This window comes from Lynx canadensis, chromosome B2 (genome assembly GCF_007474595.2).
Source record: "Lynx canadensis isolate LIC74 chromosome B2, mLynCan4.pri.v2, whole genome shotgun sequence".
Taxonomy (NCBI): domain Eukaryota; kingdom Metazoa; phylum Chordata; class Mammalia; order Carnivora; family Felidae; genus Lynx; species Lynx canadensis.
In genome coordinates this window covers 62746234-62759544 of record NC_044307.1, presented here as the reverse complement: position 1 = coordinate 62759544, position 13311 = coordinate 62746234, and the positions used below count along the sequence as shown (strand labels likewise).

The window sequence follows — 13311 nt, the reverse complement described above, 5'->3', positions numbered from 1 at the left end:
CTCTGGCTCCTCTCCACTTCTACATCCATGCATGAGTGACTCAGCAAAACTGCTATGCATTGACACAATGGTGGACAACTGCACTTCACCTTACCATAAAAGAGAGGATAGCAATGCAGGCAGTCATCTGGTTGTATAGCACCCACCCACAAATATGCTGACTTATAGTTGCACTTGTAGTTTTGTTCTCAAGTATATCACCATTTTTAATTATGATGTACTTGCATGATGATCAGTTGAGAGCTTTTTCCTCTACCAGCCTATAATACAGTTGGGATTATTTCTATTTTGTTCACTCTTATGCCCCAGTGCACAGCATAAGCATAAAAAACGTTAATACTCAAATATTTCAAATTGGTTGACTGTGTGCCTACTGTGTATAAGACAATGGGCTAGGCATTGAAAGAATTAAAAAAAAAAAACAACATAAATGGTCCCTACCTAATTCTCTGCCTCCTTTCCATTTCATCACCCTCCTCTGTCATAAATCGATGCAAGGAGCATCCTCACCATGTCCAGGGAAGGAGATATGACACTTATTTTTACAGTTAAAAAAACTGGTTATCTTGAATAAATATGGGATCAAACTCTTCCCATTTAAAATGCATACTGAAGTCATGGGACCATCATAAGCACAGATATATACTTTTTAGAAGTTGTGGGGCCTAATTAATGGAGAGGAAGCAGCTGTCGATATTTGACCCTGGTCCTCAGGTTTAAATTCAGCAACAACCAATGAAGAAGCCTACCCTTCCAAAAATACATATCACTCTTTGGTAAACAGAGCAAACCCTCCCTCCTGCTACAGCTGCTACTATCCCACCCCTGGAAGAATGCATTTGGTCATAAAAGTGCTGCTTTGTTCAGCAAAAGAACGGCATAAAGAGTTATAAAAATATAACCCAGGCAGCAAAGCACAGGGGCCTTTGGCAAGGAAGAAGATTAGGGAAAGGAACATCAGCAGGTAGCTTTTTCGAAGCCCAAAAGAGCAATCATGAAGATCTAAAGTAGATATGAGAAAGGAACAGTGAGGGAAGACATGGAAAATACTTGAGAAACATGAATGCATCTACTTATTTTTTTATTGAACACCTACTATATACCTGGCTGTGTTCTAAGTGCTTAGAATACCACAGTAAGCAAGGCATATGAAGGTTCCTACTCTCATGGAGCTTACACTGTAGTGGGTAGTGGAAGCCAATAAATAAATAAATAAACAAGATGATTTCAGGTGGTGATATAAAAATAAAATGGTTTATGGGAATAGAGAGTGCCTGGGCGGGGGAGGGGTGTGTGCGTGTTTATGCAAGGCTGCTTTGGGTTGAATGTTCAGCAGGAAACACCTTTCTAATGAGGTGACGTTTAAGCAGAGAACAACAGAATGTTAAGAAGGAGGTCACCATGGGAAGACCTGAGGAAGAGAGTCCCAAGAAAAAATGGGAAGAGAAAGTACAGCTGCCCTGGGTAGAGGGGACAGTCCAGGTAAGTTTTAATAAACAAAAAGCCATTACAAACTGGAGTAGTCTTAAACGGGGGGGGGGGGTGTTGGATGGGGTGTAGGAGGGAGAATATTAACACAGAATGGAAAAGATAGGCAAAAGGTCTGATAAAGTGGAACCCTGATTCCAGGCTCTAGTTATATGACATGAGTTTCATGAGAAATAAAAAAAATGTGACTTTGGCTGCTGAGTGGAAAACAAAGTGCCGAAGAGTGAGAAGGAAAATAAGGAGGTCAAAAAGTAGTCTGTCTTGCTTATTGAGGCAGAGATGATGGTAGCTTGGGTTAGGGAAGCAATATTACATGGTGACAGATAGCACAAGAGGGAAAGTACAGTATCAAAGATCAGTCTTTGGCTCCCAGCTCAGGCAATTTAGAATGATGATGCAGTTAGCCACGCTAAATACCAAAGAAGAAACGGCAGTGTTGCAAAAGAAGACAGTCAGCTTCATTTTGTTCAGTTTGGGTATGAAGAGTCTATAATGTATCTACGAGAAGAGGACCAGCAGGCTGTTTTAACTACAAGTTGGAAACTTAAAAGGTAAACATTTGTGAATCATTAGTCCTAGTTGAAAACTGGAGGCTTTGGGGAATAAAAAAAAAAAAATAAGAAAAGATAACTAGGAATAGAGTGGAAGGGGAAGAAGTCAAGGTTAAAACACTGGTGACAGACTAGAAAGGAAGAGGAATTAAGTAAGAAGAATGAGAGATAAGGAGGTAGGAAGAGAAGCAAGAGTAAAAGATGACAGAATCAAATAAATTCAGAAAGATACTCTACTGGGGAGATTAATCTAGAGAAGACAGATGAAACATTTAATAAGGGTAAAAATCCAAAGAGGGTTCAAGGTGTAGCACAGTACATCTCATGTATTTTTTCAGCCTCTATGCACGTAGCCAGTGACATATGCATGTGGGATATACAAAACCATGAACACACCCAGATTATAGGTGAAGGCGTGGATAACGTGTCCAACTTCCTCTGATCTGGCTGTGACTCTACTTCTTAGTCTTCTATTCAAAAAAGCATACAGAAATGAAACTGAGTAACATCATTATACAAATAATCTCCAGTTTGTCATAATGTATTTTTTAAAAAACTAAACAACCCTTAAAGAGAATATTAACTATTTTTTATAACAGGTAAACAGACAAAATAACACAACTAATAAAATAACACAACTAAAGAGTCATGATACTGTGGTTTAAATCTTTTATCTAGAATATTTACCTAAGCAGCACATCAACTGGCCACTGGAAATGAGAAACTATCAAGGTTTCAGGAAGGCAGGAGATTCTAACCAGGATGCCCCCTGGCAGTTTCTGGGACCAAAATATATAGGGAATATGAGATAAGAAACTGAGCCACTGGAAAGCCAGGGGATGAACGGGGGACAAAAGGATTAGGGTGTCAAGGTCAACAGGTCAGTCGTGGGATCCACAGCAGTCTGGGTGACCTGACTTGGCAAGCTGTGATCAGAAGGCTCCTCCTGCCAGCAGAGCTGGCCTCTCCCAGCATGACCGCTGCAATCTGCCAGATCTAGAGGAATATAACAGCAGGTTCCTGAAGAAATATCCCTTAATGTTCACGAGTTTCAGGGGGGAAAAAAAGCCAAAATCTTAAAGAATGCCTTTGTTGTTTTTTTTTTCTTCTTTAAGTCACACATCTCACAGAAACTCTGACTCATTTTGAAAACTACATCAGAACATTGTTCCAGGAACACTGGCTGTCTTTCACACTAATCTCGTTGCTCTGCCATGATGTAAAACAGTTTGGCCTGTGGAGTTTCTGAATAGCTTGGATGGGCAATTTTTTACACAATGCTACCAGTCTTTCTGGGCCAAGTTTAGGATCAAGTGCTCTAGCAAGAGGTAGAAGGGAGGGGATGCTTTGAGGTGCAGTGGATGGGGGAGGCTAAGGGGAAAGAATCCATCCAAATTTCAGTGCTTTCAGGCATGAGATTGGCACTACTCTATGATCCTTGTTTAAAAAGGAAAGGTGAGGGGCTCCTGGGTGCCTCAGTTGGTTAAGCATATGACTCGTGGTTTCAGCTCAGGTCATGATCTTGCGGTTCCTGGGACGGAGCCCTGTATTGGGCTCTGTGCTGTCAGGTTCTCTCTCTCTTCTCTCTCTTCCTGTCTCTCTCTCTCTCTCTCTCTCTCTCTCTCTCTGCCACTACCCCCCACCAAATAAATAAATAACCTTTATAAATAGGAAAGGTGAAAAAGTTAGTGATACAAATATGATAAAATATGCTAAGTATTATTAACCAGTGGTAGTCTGGTAGAGCAGCCAAAATTATACAAATATAACTCTGTGGTGAAATCATCCTCAGATCCAGACAGGGGCTGCTTCTTAAGAAGCCCAAATTTGGGCAGGCCCGGCTGATACATCAAAGGACCAGTGTGTGTAAGATGCATGCACATATCCTGAGTTTATCCCTGGCAACTCTATAGGTGGCCGCCACAGTAGGTTCTGTCCCGGTGTAAGATCCTGGCACATGCCTCTGCTAAAGGGAAATTCTCAGAGTCTGTCAAGATTCCCCATTATGGGCTGATCATGTCCACCCCAGATCTGTATGTTGAAGCTCTAACCCCCAGCAGTGTCTCAGAATGTCTCTATATTTAGAGACAGAACATTTCAAGAGGTAATTAAGTTATAATGAGGTTGTTAGGGTGGACCTTAATCCAATCTGATGAAAGTCCTTATAAGAAGAGGAAATCAGGACACACAGAGATATCAGCAGCCTGCACACACAGAGGAAAAGGCTCTGTGAGGTCACAGTGAGAAGGCAGCAATATGCAAGTTGAGGAGACAGGCCTCAGGAGAAACCAAACATGCCAACCGCTTGATCTTGGATTTCCAATCTACGAACTGTAAGAAAATAAAGTTCTATTACTTAAGTCCCCCAGTCTGTGGTATTTGTTATGGCAGCCCTAGCAAACTAATACGTTCCCCAATAATTTTTTAAAAGAAAAATCTTTGGTAATAAAAGGAATCACAATAGGAAAATGCCTGTACCTTGTGCTAATGCAAATCTCAGTATTTTCTTAACTGCAAGGGAAATAATGAGAAATTCTGATGGGATAAAACTATTTATCAGATGTTTTATTGCGTTTTTGAAACCCAACCGGAATCATTTATCTCATTACATGGCATTTACTAATTGGTAGGCAGTACTACACATACTCTGGAAACTTCTTTGCCTCCCTTCCTCTTCCCACCTGACTGTTGCACAGACTTTGCACTCTCCTGTGGAGATGGTGAGTTTCCCTCAGCCAGCAGCCACCTTCTAAAGTTTGTTCTTGGCGGGATTTAATCACATTGACTTGTGAAGCAAGAGTTGTTGCTTAATATCTCACCCATTTAAGGAAATTATTTGGTGTTGAATTTCTTATTTTCACCTTTATAATAAGGGCAGGGTTTAAATACTACCTAGAAAGAGCTGTTAGTTCTACAGGGCTCCCTTTGCCACGCACCATAGGAAATCCTCTCAGGCTGTTAAGCATTGAAAATAGTAGCCGTTTATGACTTGGAGTGATTGTCAGCTGGCAGTTGTGGTCCTGTTCACAACTTGGTTCCCACTGAGCTAGAAATCCTGGTTATTGATGAAAGCCACTTTCTACATCCACCTGCTCTCTATCTTTTCAAATGGCCTTGCAATGTCAACTTTAAGGACTAATGCTTCATTTCTGACTCCTATTTTCCTTGACACATTCTCTGCCCTTCTCCTCTGTGATAAGTGATTAAAAAGTACCCATACTTCCTAGGTGGTGCCACGAGAAACATCTGACCTTCCTTTCTTTGCAAGAGAGAGACCAAAGTACACAGGTGTACTGGCAACCCATACCTGTGATCCAGAGATACTTCAGGTTTTTGCTCCATCAGAATTTCACCTTCTCAGATAATAAAGGTAGCTACATTCCTTGAGCTTTTACTATGTGCCATGTACTACGTAAGTTTTACATATATAATTTAACTATGAGGTAGGTGATATTACCCCATTTGATGGAAGAGAAAATTAAGTCATAGAGAGGTCAAATAACTTGTCTAGCATCCTATAGCTTGTAAGTGTCAGGGCTGTAACCTGAGGTCCAGGATTCTGCTTCCAGGGCAGGCACTCTTAATCATCACACTCCAATGCCTTCCCTAACTCCCCTACTTATGTTCAAGGAAACTATTAATATTTATGATTGCACAGAGTTCTTTGAGCAAAGGATTTCAAGGCACCAGGTTGTGCCTTGAATGCTAAAGCTGTGTCATGATTTCAACCCTAAGAGTCCTTGCTGGATATTATTTAGTCAAAAGAATTTGATTATTTGCACAGATGAGGCTTATCAGTACATGATAGTATTATATTATCATAGTAATAGTTGCTTCCACATTTATCAGTCTAGTCTTTTGTATGCAAAAGGTAAAAGTGTCTCACACTGAAACCATGGGAAAAGCAATGCCCAAGATCTCACTGGGTGACCTGCCACTGTTGATGGGCAGCATGAAGCAGGCCCACAGTGTAGCATACATGTTTGCTCATCAAGAGTTTTAGAAGAGAAGATGTTTGACTAATCTGAAATCACTAACTCTACTTTCCATTTAATTCCTTGGTCACTTAACTCTGAAAATTGTATTTAGAATATGGTTTGCATTTAAGAAAGAGACTGGAAGCTGAGGTTTGAGCTCTCTGTTTCATCTCAATGTTTGGGAGATACATTTCTGAAGCCTAGGGGATGTGTTAGATAAACAAGTGACTTTCAGACATTAAGTGGTGACCTGATAGAAGGTTGTGACCAACTTTTCATAACAAAAAAGAAAAAAGAACAGAAAATTCCTGAGTGTATCACACACACTAAAGGTAAATATTATTTTGTAAAACTCCGGTTTTCAATTATATATGGAAATGAACTGTGTATCCCACGGTGGGTCACAGTCAAAAGAATTTGCAAAACACTAATTTAGATCAACAGAAGTTTTGTTAGGAAACAGATGCCTGGATAGAGATCATTCCATGCTTTCAGTGAGTTTGAGGGACGCAACACATGATGCGTTTTTGTGGATGCCTCCATTCTTTCCAACATTTTCCTTCTTTATTCCCCAAATATAAATTATCTCAAGGGCCTCCCTTTCTTTCCATTAAAGGATTACTCATCCTTTTCTGACCCACTGTCATTAAAGCACGTTTTCTTTTTTCCTCACCTCTAGATCACTGCTGTAGCCTCTCCATGGGGTTCTTTCCCCCAATCTTCCTCTGTTCACTAATTCACCTTATCTACCTCTGCCAGATCATCTTTCCAAAAATATCACTTATAAAGAATCAAGTCCAAACCCTTCTCTGGCCTTGACTCTTCTGTCCTTATGATCTGCATTTTCCAACATACAACCTGTTTTCTAGAAACCTTGATCTTTTGAACGTGCCACACTCATGCCGTTTCTATGCCTTTGTTTACACAGTTTGATGACTGTCTCTGTGCTAAGCTTATTTCTCCAATTCTATTTCAAGTCCTAAATCTCCCACAAATTATCTTCTTACTGCTGCACTCCAGATCTCTGTTTCTAGAACTTCTAGAAATGAAACATACTATACTTATATCTCTCTTCTTCATCACTATAGGCTACTCTCATTCATAAGGTTTTTTTTCCCCATTCCATGATATTGTAAGTGGCTTGAGAACAAGGCCCATCTTTTACTTTTATGTTAAGAGTTATAATACTAGAAATAATGGAATTATGGAGTACCTATGTAATCTGCCAGAAAATTTACAAATATTTTTTTGCACAGATTATTATGTATTTAACCTGTATTATTGATAAGCTTCACAACAACCCTGGAAAACAGTTTCTGTCAATCTTCTTTTTTCATGGATTCCATATTTGCAAATCAACTACTTGCTTAAATTTATTCGTAACCCCAAAATCAAAACTCATAGTTCTTTTATGGTCATTCACAGACATGTAGAGAGTGGGAAAAATTTGGGTCACCCAATGCACATGTAACCAGCTGAGGTCAAACATAGCAATGCTCTGACTTTTTGTTTCAGTCCACATACTACAAACAAGTTCCTTTTTATGGCCAATTTAATCCCCAGGTTGGTTTTGTTTGTTTGTTTCATTGTTTTTAATGCTTTTTGTTGGCGATTTCACGGTTTGAAATGTTCCCCAGCACGGTGCTGAAGGACTATCTAGTATTCCTAAACTCAAGAAGACCATCATGTGCCTTAGAGAGCAAATGTACGTATTAGGAAAACTTTTTCTCGCATGAGTTATAGTTTCTTAGCTGTGAGTTCAATGTTAATGGTTAATAATTAAAAATTATGTCTTTTAGGGTGTCTGGGCAGTTCAGTTAAGCATTCGACTTTGGCTCAGGTCATCATGAGCTTGGCAGTTCAGGAGTTTGAGCCCCATATTGGGCTCTCTGCTGTCAGCTCAGAGCCTGCTTCAGATCCTCTTCTGTCCCCCCCACCTCTACCTCTCCCCCTCTCTCTCTGTTTCTATCTCCCTCTCTCTCAAAAATAAACAAGCATTTAAAAAATTATGTTTTTTAACAGTAACACACATAAAACAAGGTCATGCATTAACTGGTTGGTGAAAATGGTATAAACAGATTCTCAAAGGAATTTCATCCTGTATTTTCCATAGGAGTAAATCGTTCATTATTCATTAATTCAGTGTTTTATGCAACTTTATATAACTGCCATGAATAATGAGATTAGACCATACTACTATTTCTTCTTTATTTCTTATTTTGATATGAATAAATGAAGTAGAGAAATATTAAGTTATGTGTTTGAAGACACCAAGATAGTTATTAGACAAGCTGGAATTTTAACTTGTATATGACTGATTTAATTCTGCCAAGCCTTAAAGTTCCAGTGTGTGCATTGCAAACTCAATCCTCTACTGATAGAATGAGACTCACTACAAATTTTCCCAGGGGCTAAAAAATAAGTTAATGGACATGTGTTCCACTCTTTTTCTTTCTCTCTCTAAATTGGATGTTCTGAGTTGTATGTGTGTGTGTGTGTGTGTGTGTGTGTGTGTCTGTGTGTGTGAACAATGTAAATTTCCCTAATATTATTATGTTATTCCCTTATTAATTCCGTCAACAAATATTGGAACCTCTACTATGCTTCAAGACATAATAGTCTTTCAACAAGCTTAAACTCTACTGCTGAAAAAAAGCACTGGAAACAAATAAATAGAATATTATGAGAGCTGTTACAATGTTATGTGAGAGATATACTATAAGCAGAGATATTTACAAGGTTTCAAGAGGCCAAACAATTAGGAAAAAATTTGAATTATGCTTGGGATTTGATGAGAAGACTTTTGAGTGGAAGGGAGTTTTGAGCTGGATCTGGAAGAAACTTGCATCAGAATTGGAAGCAGGAAGGATAAACTACATAGAGGATGAACATAGTGAGACAGAGATATGGCAAAGCACCAGGGTTCGGAAAAGAACGTCTGGAGGGAAAAGACTTTTGGAATATCTTTTTCTACCAGTGTCCAAAAATAAAACTACTACCATGCTTTATAATTCCAAAACATACAAACACACTTTGCTGTTTCCCCAACTCTAACAGGTTGTAGCTACTCTATCTCATGCTCATCAATGCATCAAATCAATCTTGTGGTGAATCCAGCATTACTAGGCATTTTAACTAAAATGTCTTGCTCATAACTACATTGAAAAGAATGTATTTTCTTTAAATAGTTTTGGTTAATCTTTCTTTGGTCTTTGCTCACTTCCCAGTTTAAAAAAAGATGAGAAAAAAACATGTATTACCTGTGTAAGCACTAATTTCATTGTTAAGATTCTATGTGAAATCTTGTTTGAGGAGGGGGGTGTTCTGGAGCTCAGCTGAGATCCAAAGATGGATCAGGAAAATGTCTTTTTCAAGATTTAGTAGTGAGTAGTGAGTTATAATATTAGATATAAAGAGATGCAGGAAAGAAAGTGCTATGAGAATTCAGAGGCCCAGAGTACCAAAAAATTACTTTAGACAACTGGGACAGACCAATCCAGTCTGAAAGCCCAGAAGAGGCAAAGATCAAGGGCTAAGAACATACAGTGCATTAAAGAAGCGGGAAGTGGTTCATTTGGCACAAGTCTGTGAAGAGGAAGAGTAAACCATGCATTTGGCTATAAACATAAGTAACTAACATATTGTGGATTGTACAGGAAGACAACATAAAGACTTTGGGTTGTCATTCAGGAGGCCTTTGAGCTCTGATGAAAGTTTCTGATCTAAGGAGTGACATAATCAGAGCTGTCTTAGGATAACCAATAGGACTGTTACATACAAGATGAACAGAGATGTAGTTAAAGATCTGAGGGAGAATGAAAGGAAAAACACCATGGAAATAACACAGGCTGAGATAATTAATGGCTAAATTAGGATAGCAGAAGTGGGAAAAGAGAGGAAGGAATGGTTAGAAGAGACACTGTGTAGGCATACCTATAAAAAAGGAAAAGAAGGAAAAGTCAAGATAACATTTCAATTCCAGTGTAAAGACTGCTAAGTCTACAAAGAAAAGTAGAATATGCAAGAACACTTGCAATTCAAGATAAGTTTAGTTTTGCCATATTAATCTGAGGTGCTACCCAATCAGAAATGCCCAGAGCCATTGGAAACAGAAGGGCTGTTTCAGAGACTGAAGTTTAAAGTAAGGTACAGGTGATGTTGAGTAAGGCTATAAACCAGAGATTATAATCAAGCAAAGACAATAAGTATGTATAAAGGATTTCTACAAAATGGTGAAAAGTAGAATAAAAGAGGTGCAAAACTGTCTGAGATATCAGAAAAGAGAAAGATCATTTTCAGATGGAGTTTGTGGCTTGCTGGTGTGGCATGCAGAAAGACTTGCTAGATCTGGGCTAGGATTTTGGCAGACAGAGACGGAAGAAGAAGGAATTCCAGAAGAGGAGGGCATTCCAGGGGTCTGAAAAGACACAAGTAAAGACAATGAAATAGAAAAATGCAGTTCCTGTTTGTGAAGGGATGACTAGGACACCAATGTGCTGAGAACTTTGTGTAATGTCGAGGATTAATGAGAGCGTGGGATGGAAATGGAGGGACTTATTTCTGGCTATGCCAAAATGACAACAAAATAATCAGCCAAACTGCTCTATTTAAGTCAAGCCAGCTAATGTCCATGACTAAGCTTCTGGTTAAACTCATTGTTCATTGAGTCAATGCATTCTAATGAGTAGCTCAATCGAAATATGTTCCCAATATAACCTGGTAATCTTAATTCCTTCAGTTTCAGCATCTAAAAAAATCTTAAAGCCCTACACTCTTTGAAGGTTAAAGGAGGCCCTAGAGATTATTTGGTTCAGCATTTGCCTGATGTTTCAGTTATGAACATAAGTGTCTGAAGTTTTTTTTTTTTTTAATTTTTTTTTTTCAACGTTTATTTATTTTTTGGGACAGAGAGAGACAGAGCATGAACGGGGGAGGGGCAGAGAGAGAGAGGGAGACACAGAATCGGAAGCAGGCTCCAGGCTCTGAGCCATCAGCCCAGAGCCTGACGCGGGGCTCGAACTCACGGAGCGTGAGATCGTGACCTGGCTGAAGTCGGACGCTTAACCGACTGCGCCACCCAGGCGCCCCTGAAGTTTTTTGAAATTACAACTTCTATTTTGCGTCAAGGTCTTCAGACATTTTTTAATGTAAACTCTAATGGATAGAAGTATTTCAGAACTACAGGGAAAAGACCTACTTGGCTTACTTTATTAATTTTGTAAAATTGGAAAACTGTTTCATTCTTTATTAAAAAGGAAGTGCTTGAAATGCTCAAATGATGGACGGTAATCTTCCATCCCACATATTTTTACAATTAAAACTGTATTCCTGGATGCTGGTGATATAATATAAAACGAAGCACCAATAATTCTCATGGCAGTTACTTTCAGCAATATATGCATATAATTTAAGTAAAACATGTACCTCTATACAAATCAGGGCATCAATATCATTTATAACGATTCCATGATTTCAAAAACTCTTCTTTTCCTCTTTCCCTAAATAGCTGATTAAAACAAAACAAAGCAAAACAAAACCAACCAACAAAACAAAACAAAAAACACACTCTGCATTCCCCAAGTGAAATGCAAATAAAATTCCCAAATGAAGAGTAGGCTGAAAGAAAACTACCTAATCCGGGAGTTTTGCCAAACTTTTATTTTAATGAACTTTATGCGGAGATACAGGAAGAACATTATGCTGGAAATGCAGAAATCAACTCAGCATTCTTGGCAGGAGTATATTTTAGCCTATAGCACAAAAAGAGTTAATCTGAAATGCAAACAGGAGCTGCATTAAATGTGCTTTGTTTGCCATTCAACGAGCTTTGTTTTAATGGCAAAGGCAATACTGAAATTGGGTGAGTACTTAAACTTTATTATGGAAATAAACGATGTTGCTCTAGAAGTCTTCCATGACAAGAAAAACATGCTGTGAGGAGTTATTGAATTTTTATTTTCCTATCCAGAACAATTCTCTGTTTGCTTGAGATTTTCAGGCCATGGTTCCACAAAATTAAATATGGCCTTCCTCCTTCTAATAGCAAAACCCCAAACAAAACTTAAACTGTGTCTTCTTTGCATGTTATAGTTAATGTGCTTTCATTACGCTTAATGTACTTTTAATAGTCTCCTATGGCAAGATGGTGATATTAAATGTGGGAATAAAATATCCATGATACAACCTTGGATTTGCTATAGTGCCTTTTATCTTAGGGCTCAAACCACTTTACACACATTCTCATTCAGTACCTCCTTGAGGTGTATTATGTGCATTTTATGGTTGAGGACACTGAGGTATACAATGACTAAGGGAATTGAGGTCATTTCCAGAGCTCACACTAAGCACAACCTGAATATGTCTCCTGCAGCAGTAAGCACTCTCTCCCTGCAGGCCAGAATGTCTCCAAAGTAGCTGCAGCGCTGGCTTCTCAGGGCCAAAACCTGAGACCATCTTCACTAGTCTTTTCCTTCAGGGGATTGTCTCTCTTACCTGGACTCCATCAGATGCAGGGATGTAACTTGCCCTTTTAAATGTGTCTGTCACATTTCTGAGAATTTCCACAGACATCAGAAGATCGCCTGCATAGAAATTTTTCCTCTGAGTTAAATCCAACAGTGTCTTGGTCACCTGGGACATTCCATCACCTGCCAGCATTCTTTGCCCCTTAGCAAGGTGTTCTTTGATCTGTGATGGTCAAAAGAACAGAATGAACATCAGAATCTTCATTACTATTAATTTACGTATTTTCACCAAACAAATTTATTTAAAATTGCAGAGTCAACTTTAAAATAGCATTGCAGTAGTTGGGAGGATTTCAACACTGTAAATTTTGTGTATCCCACACTCAGATGGATAAGTATCTGGCATGAAAAAACCTAACAAATGTATACACTTTGGCAGGCGTGACAGACTTGCCTTTTCTAGTACTCAGAACACACATTAGAATGCATTGGGGAAAGTCTGTATTAATTTGATTTTTTAACAGAAGTAAAAATAAAAGATACTTTTGCATGTGATAAACAAGTGAGATAGTTCAGCAAGGTGTGATCAAAGACAGGAGATCATAAACAGTTCAAAACATCCATTTTTCAAACTTCCAGGTAAGATGGTGGAGTAGGAAGGCCCTAAGTTCACCTTGTCATTTGGATACAACTAGCTAACACCCACATCAGTGTAAATAACCCAGAAAATGACCCAAACACTGGCAGAACAAACTTTCCACAGCTAAATGTAGAGAAGAGGCTACATCAATGAGGATGGGAAAGATCAAGACACAGGACTGTACATGGGAG

General features: G+C 38.8%; 1 protein-coding gene across 2 annotated transcripts in view; it reads right to left on the bottom strand.

Moving 5' to 3' along the window:
- The window catches only part of ADGRB3 (adhesion G protein-coupled receptor B3), a 750806-nt gene that overhangs the window by 353725 nt on the left and 383770 nt on the right, over positions 1-13311 (bottom strand). For both annotated transcript variants that reach the window (XM_030315777.1, XM_030315778.1), the window contains one exon: positions 12509-12703. In XM_030315777.1, the coding sequence (XP_030171637.1) occupies positions 12509-12703 (195 nt within the window). The remainder of the gene's footprint in view (positions 1-12508; positions 12704-13311) is intronic.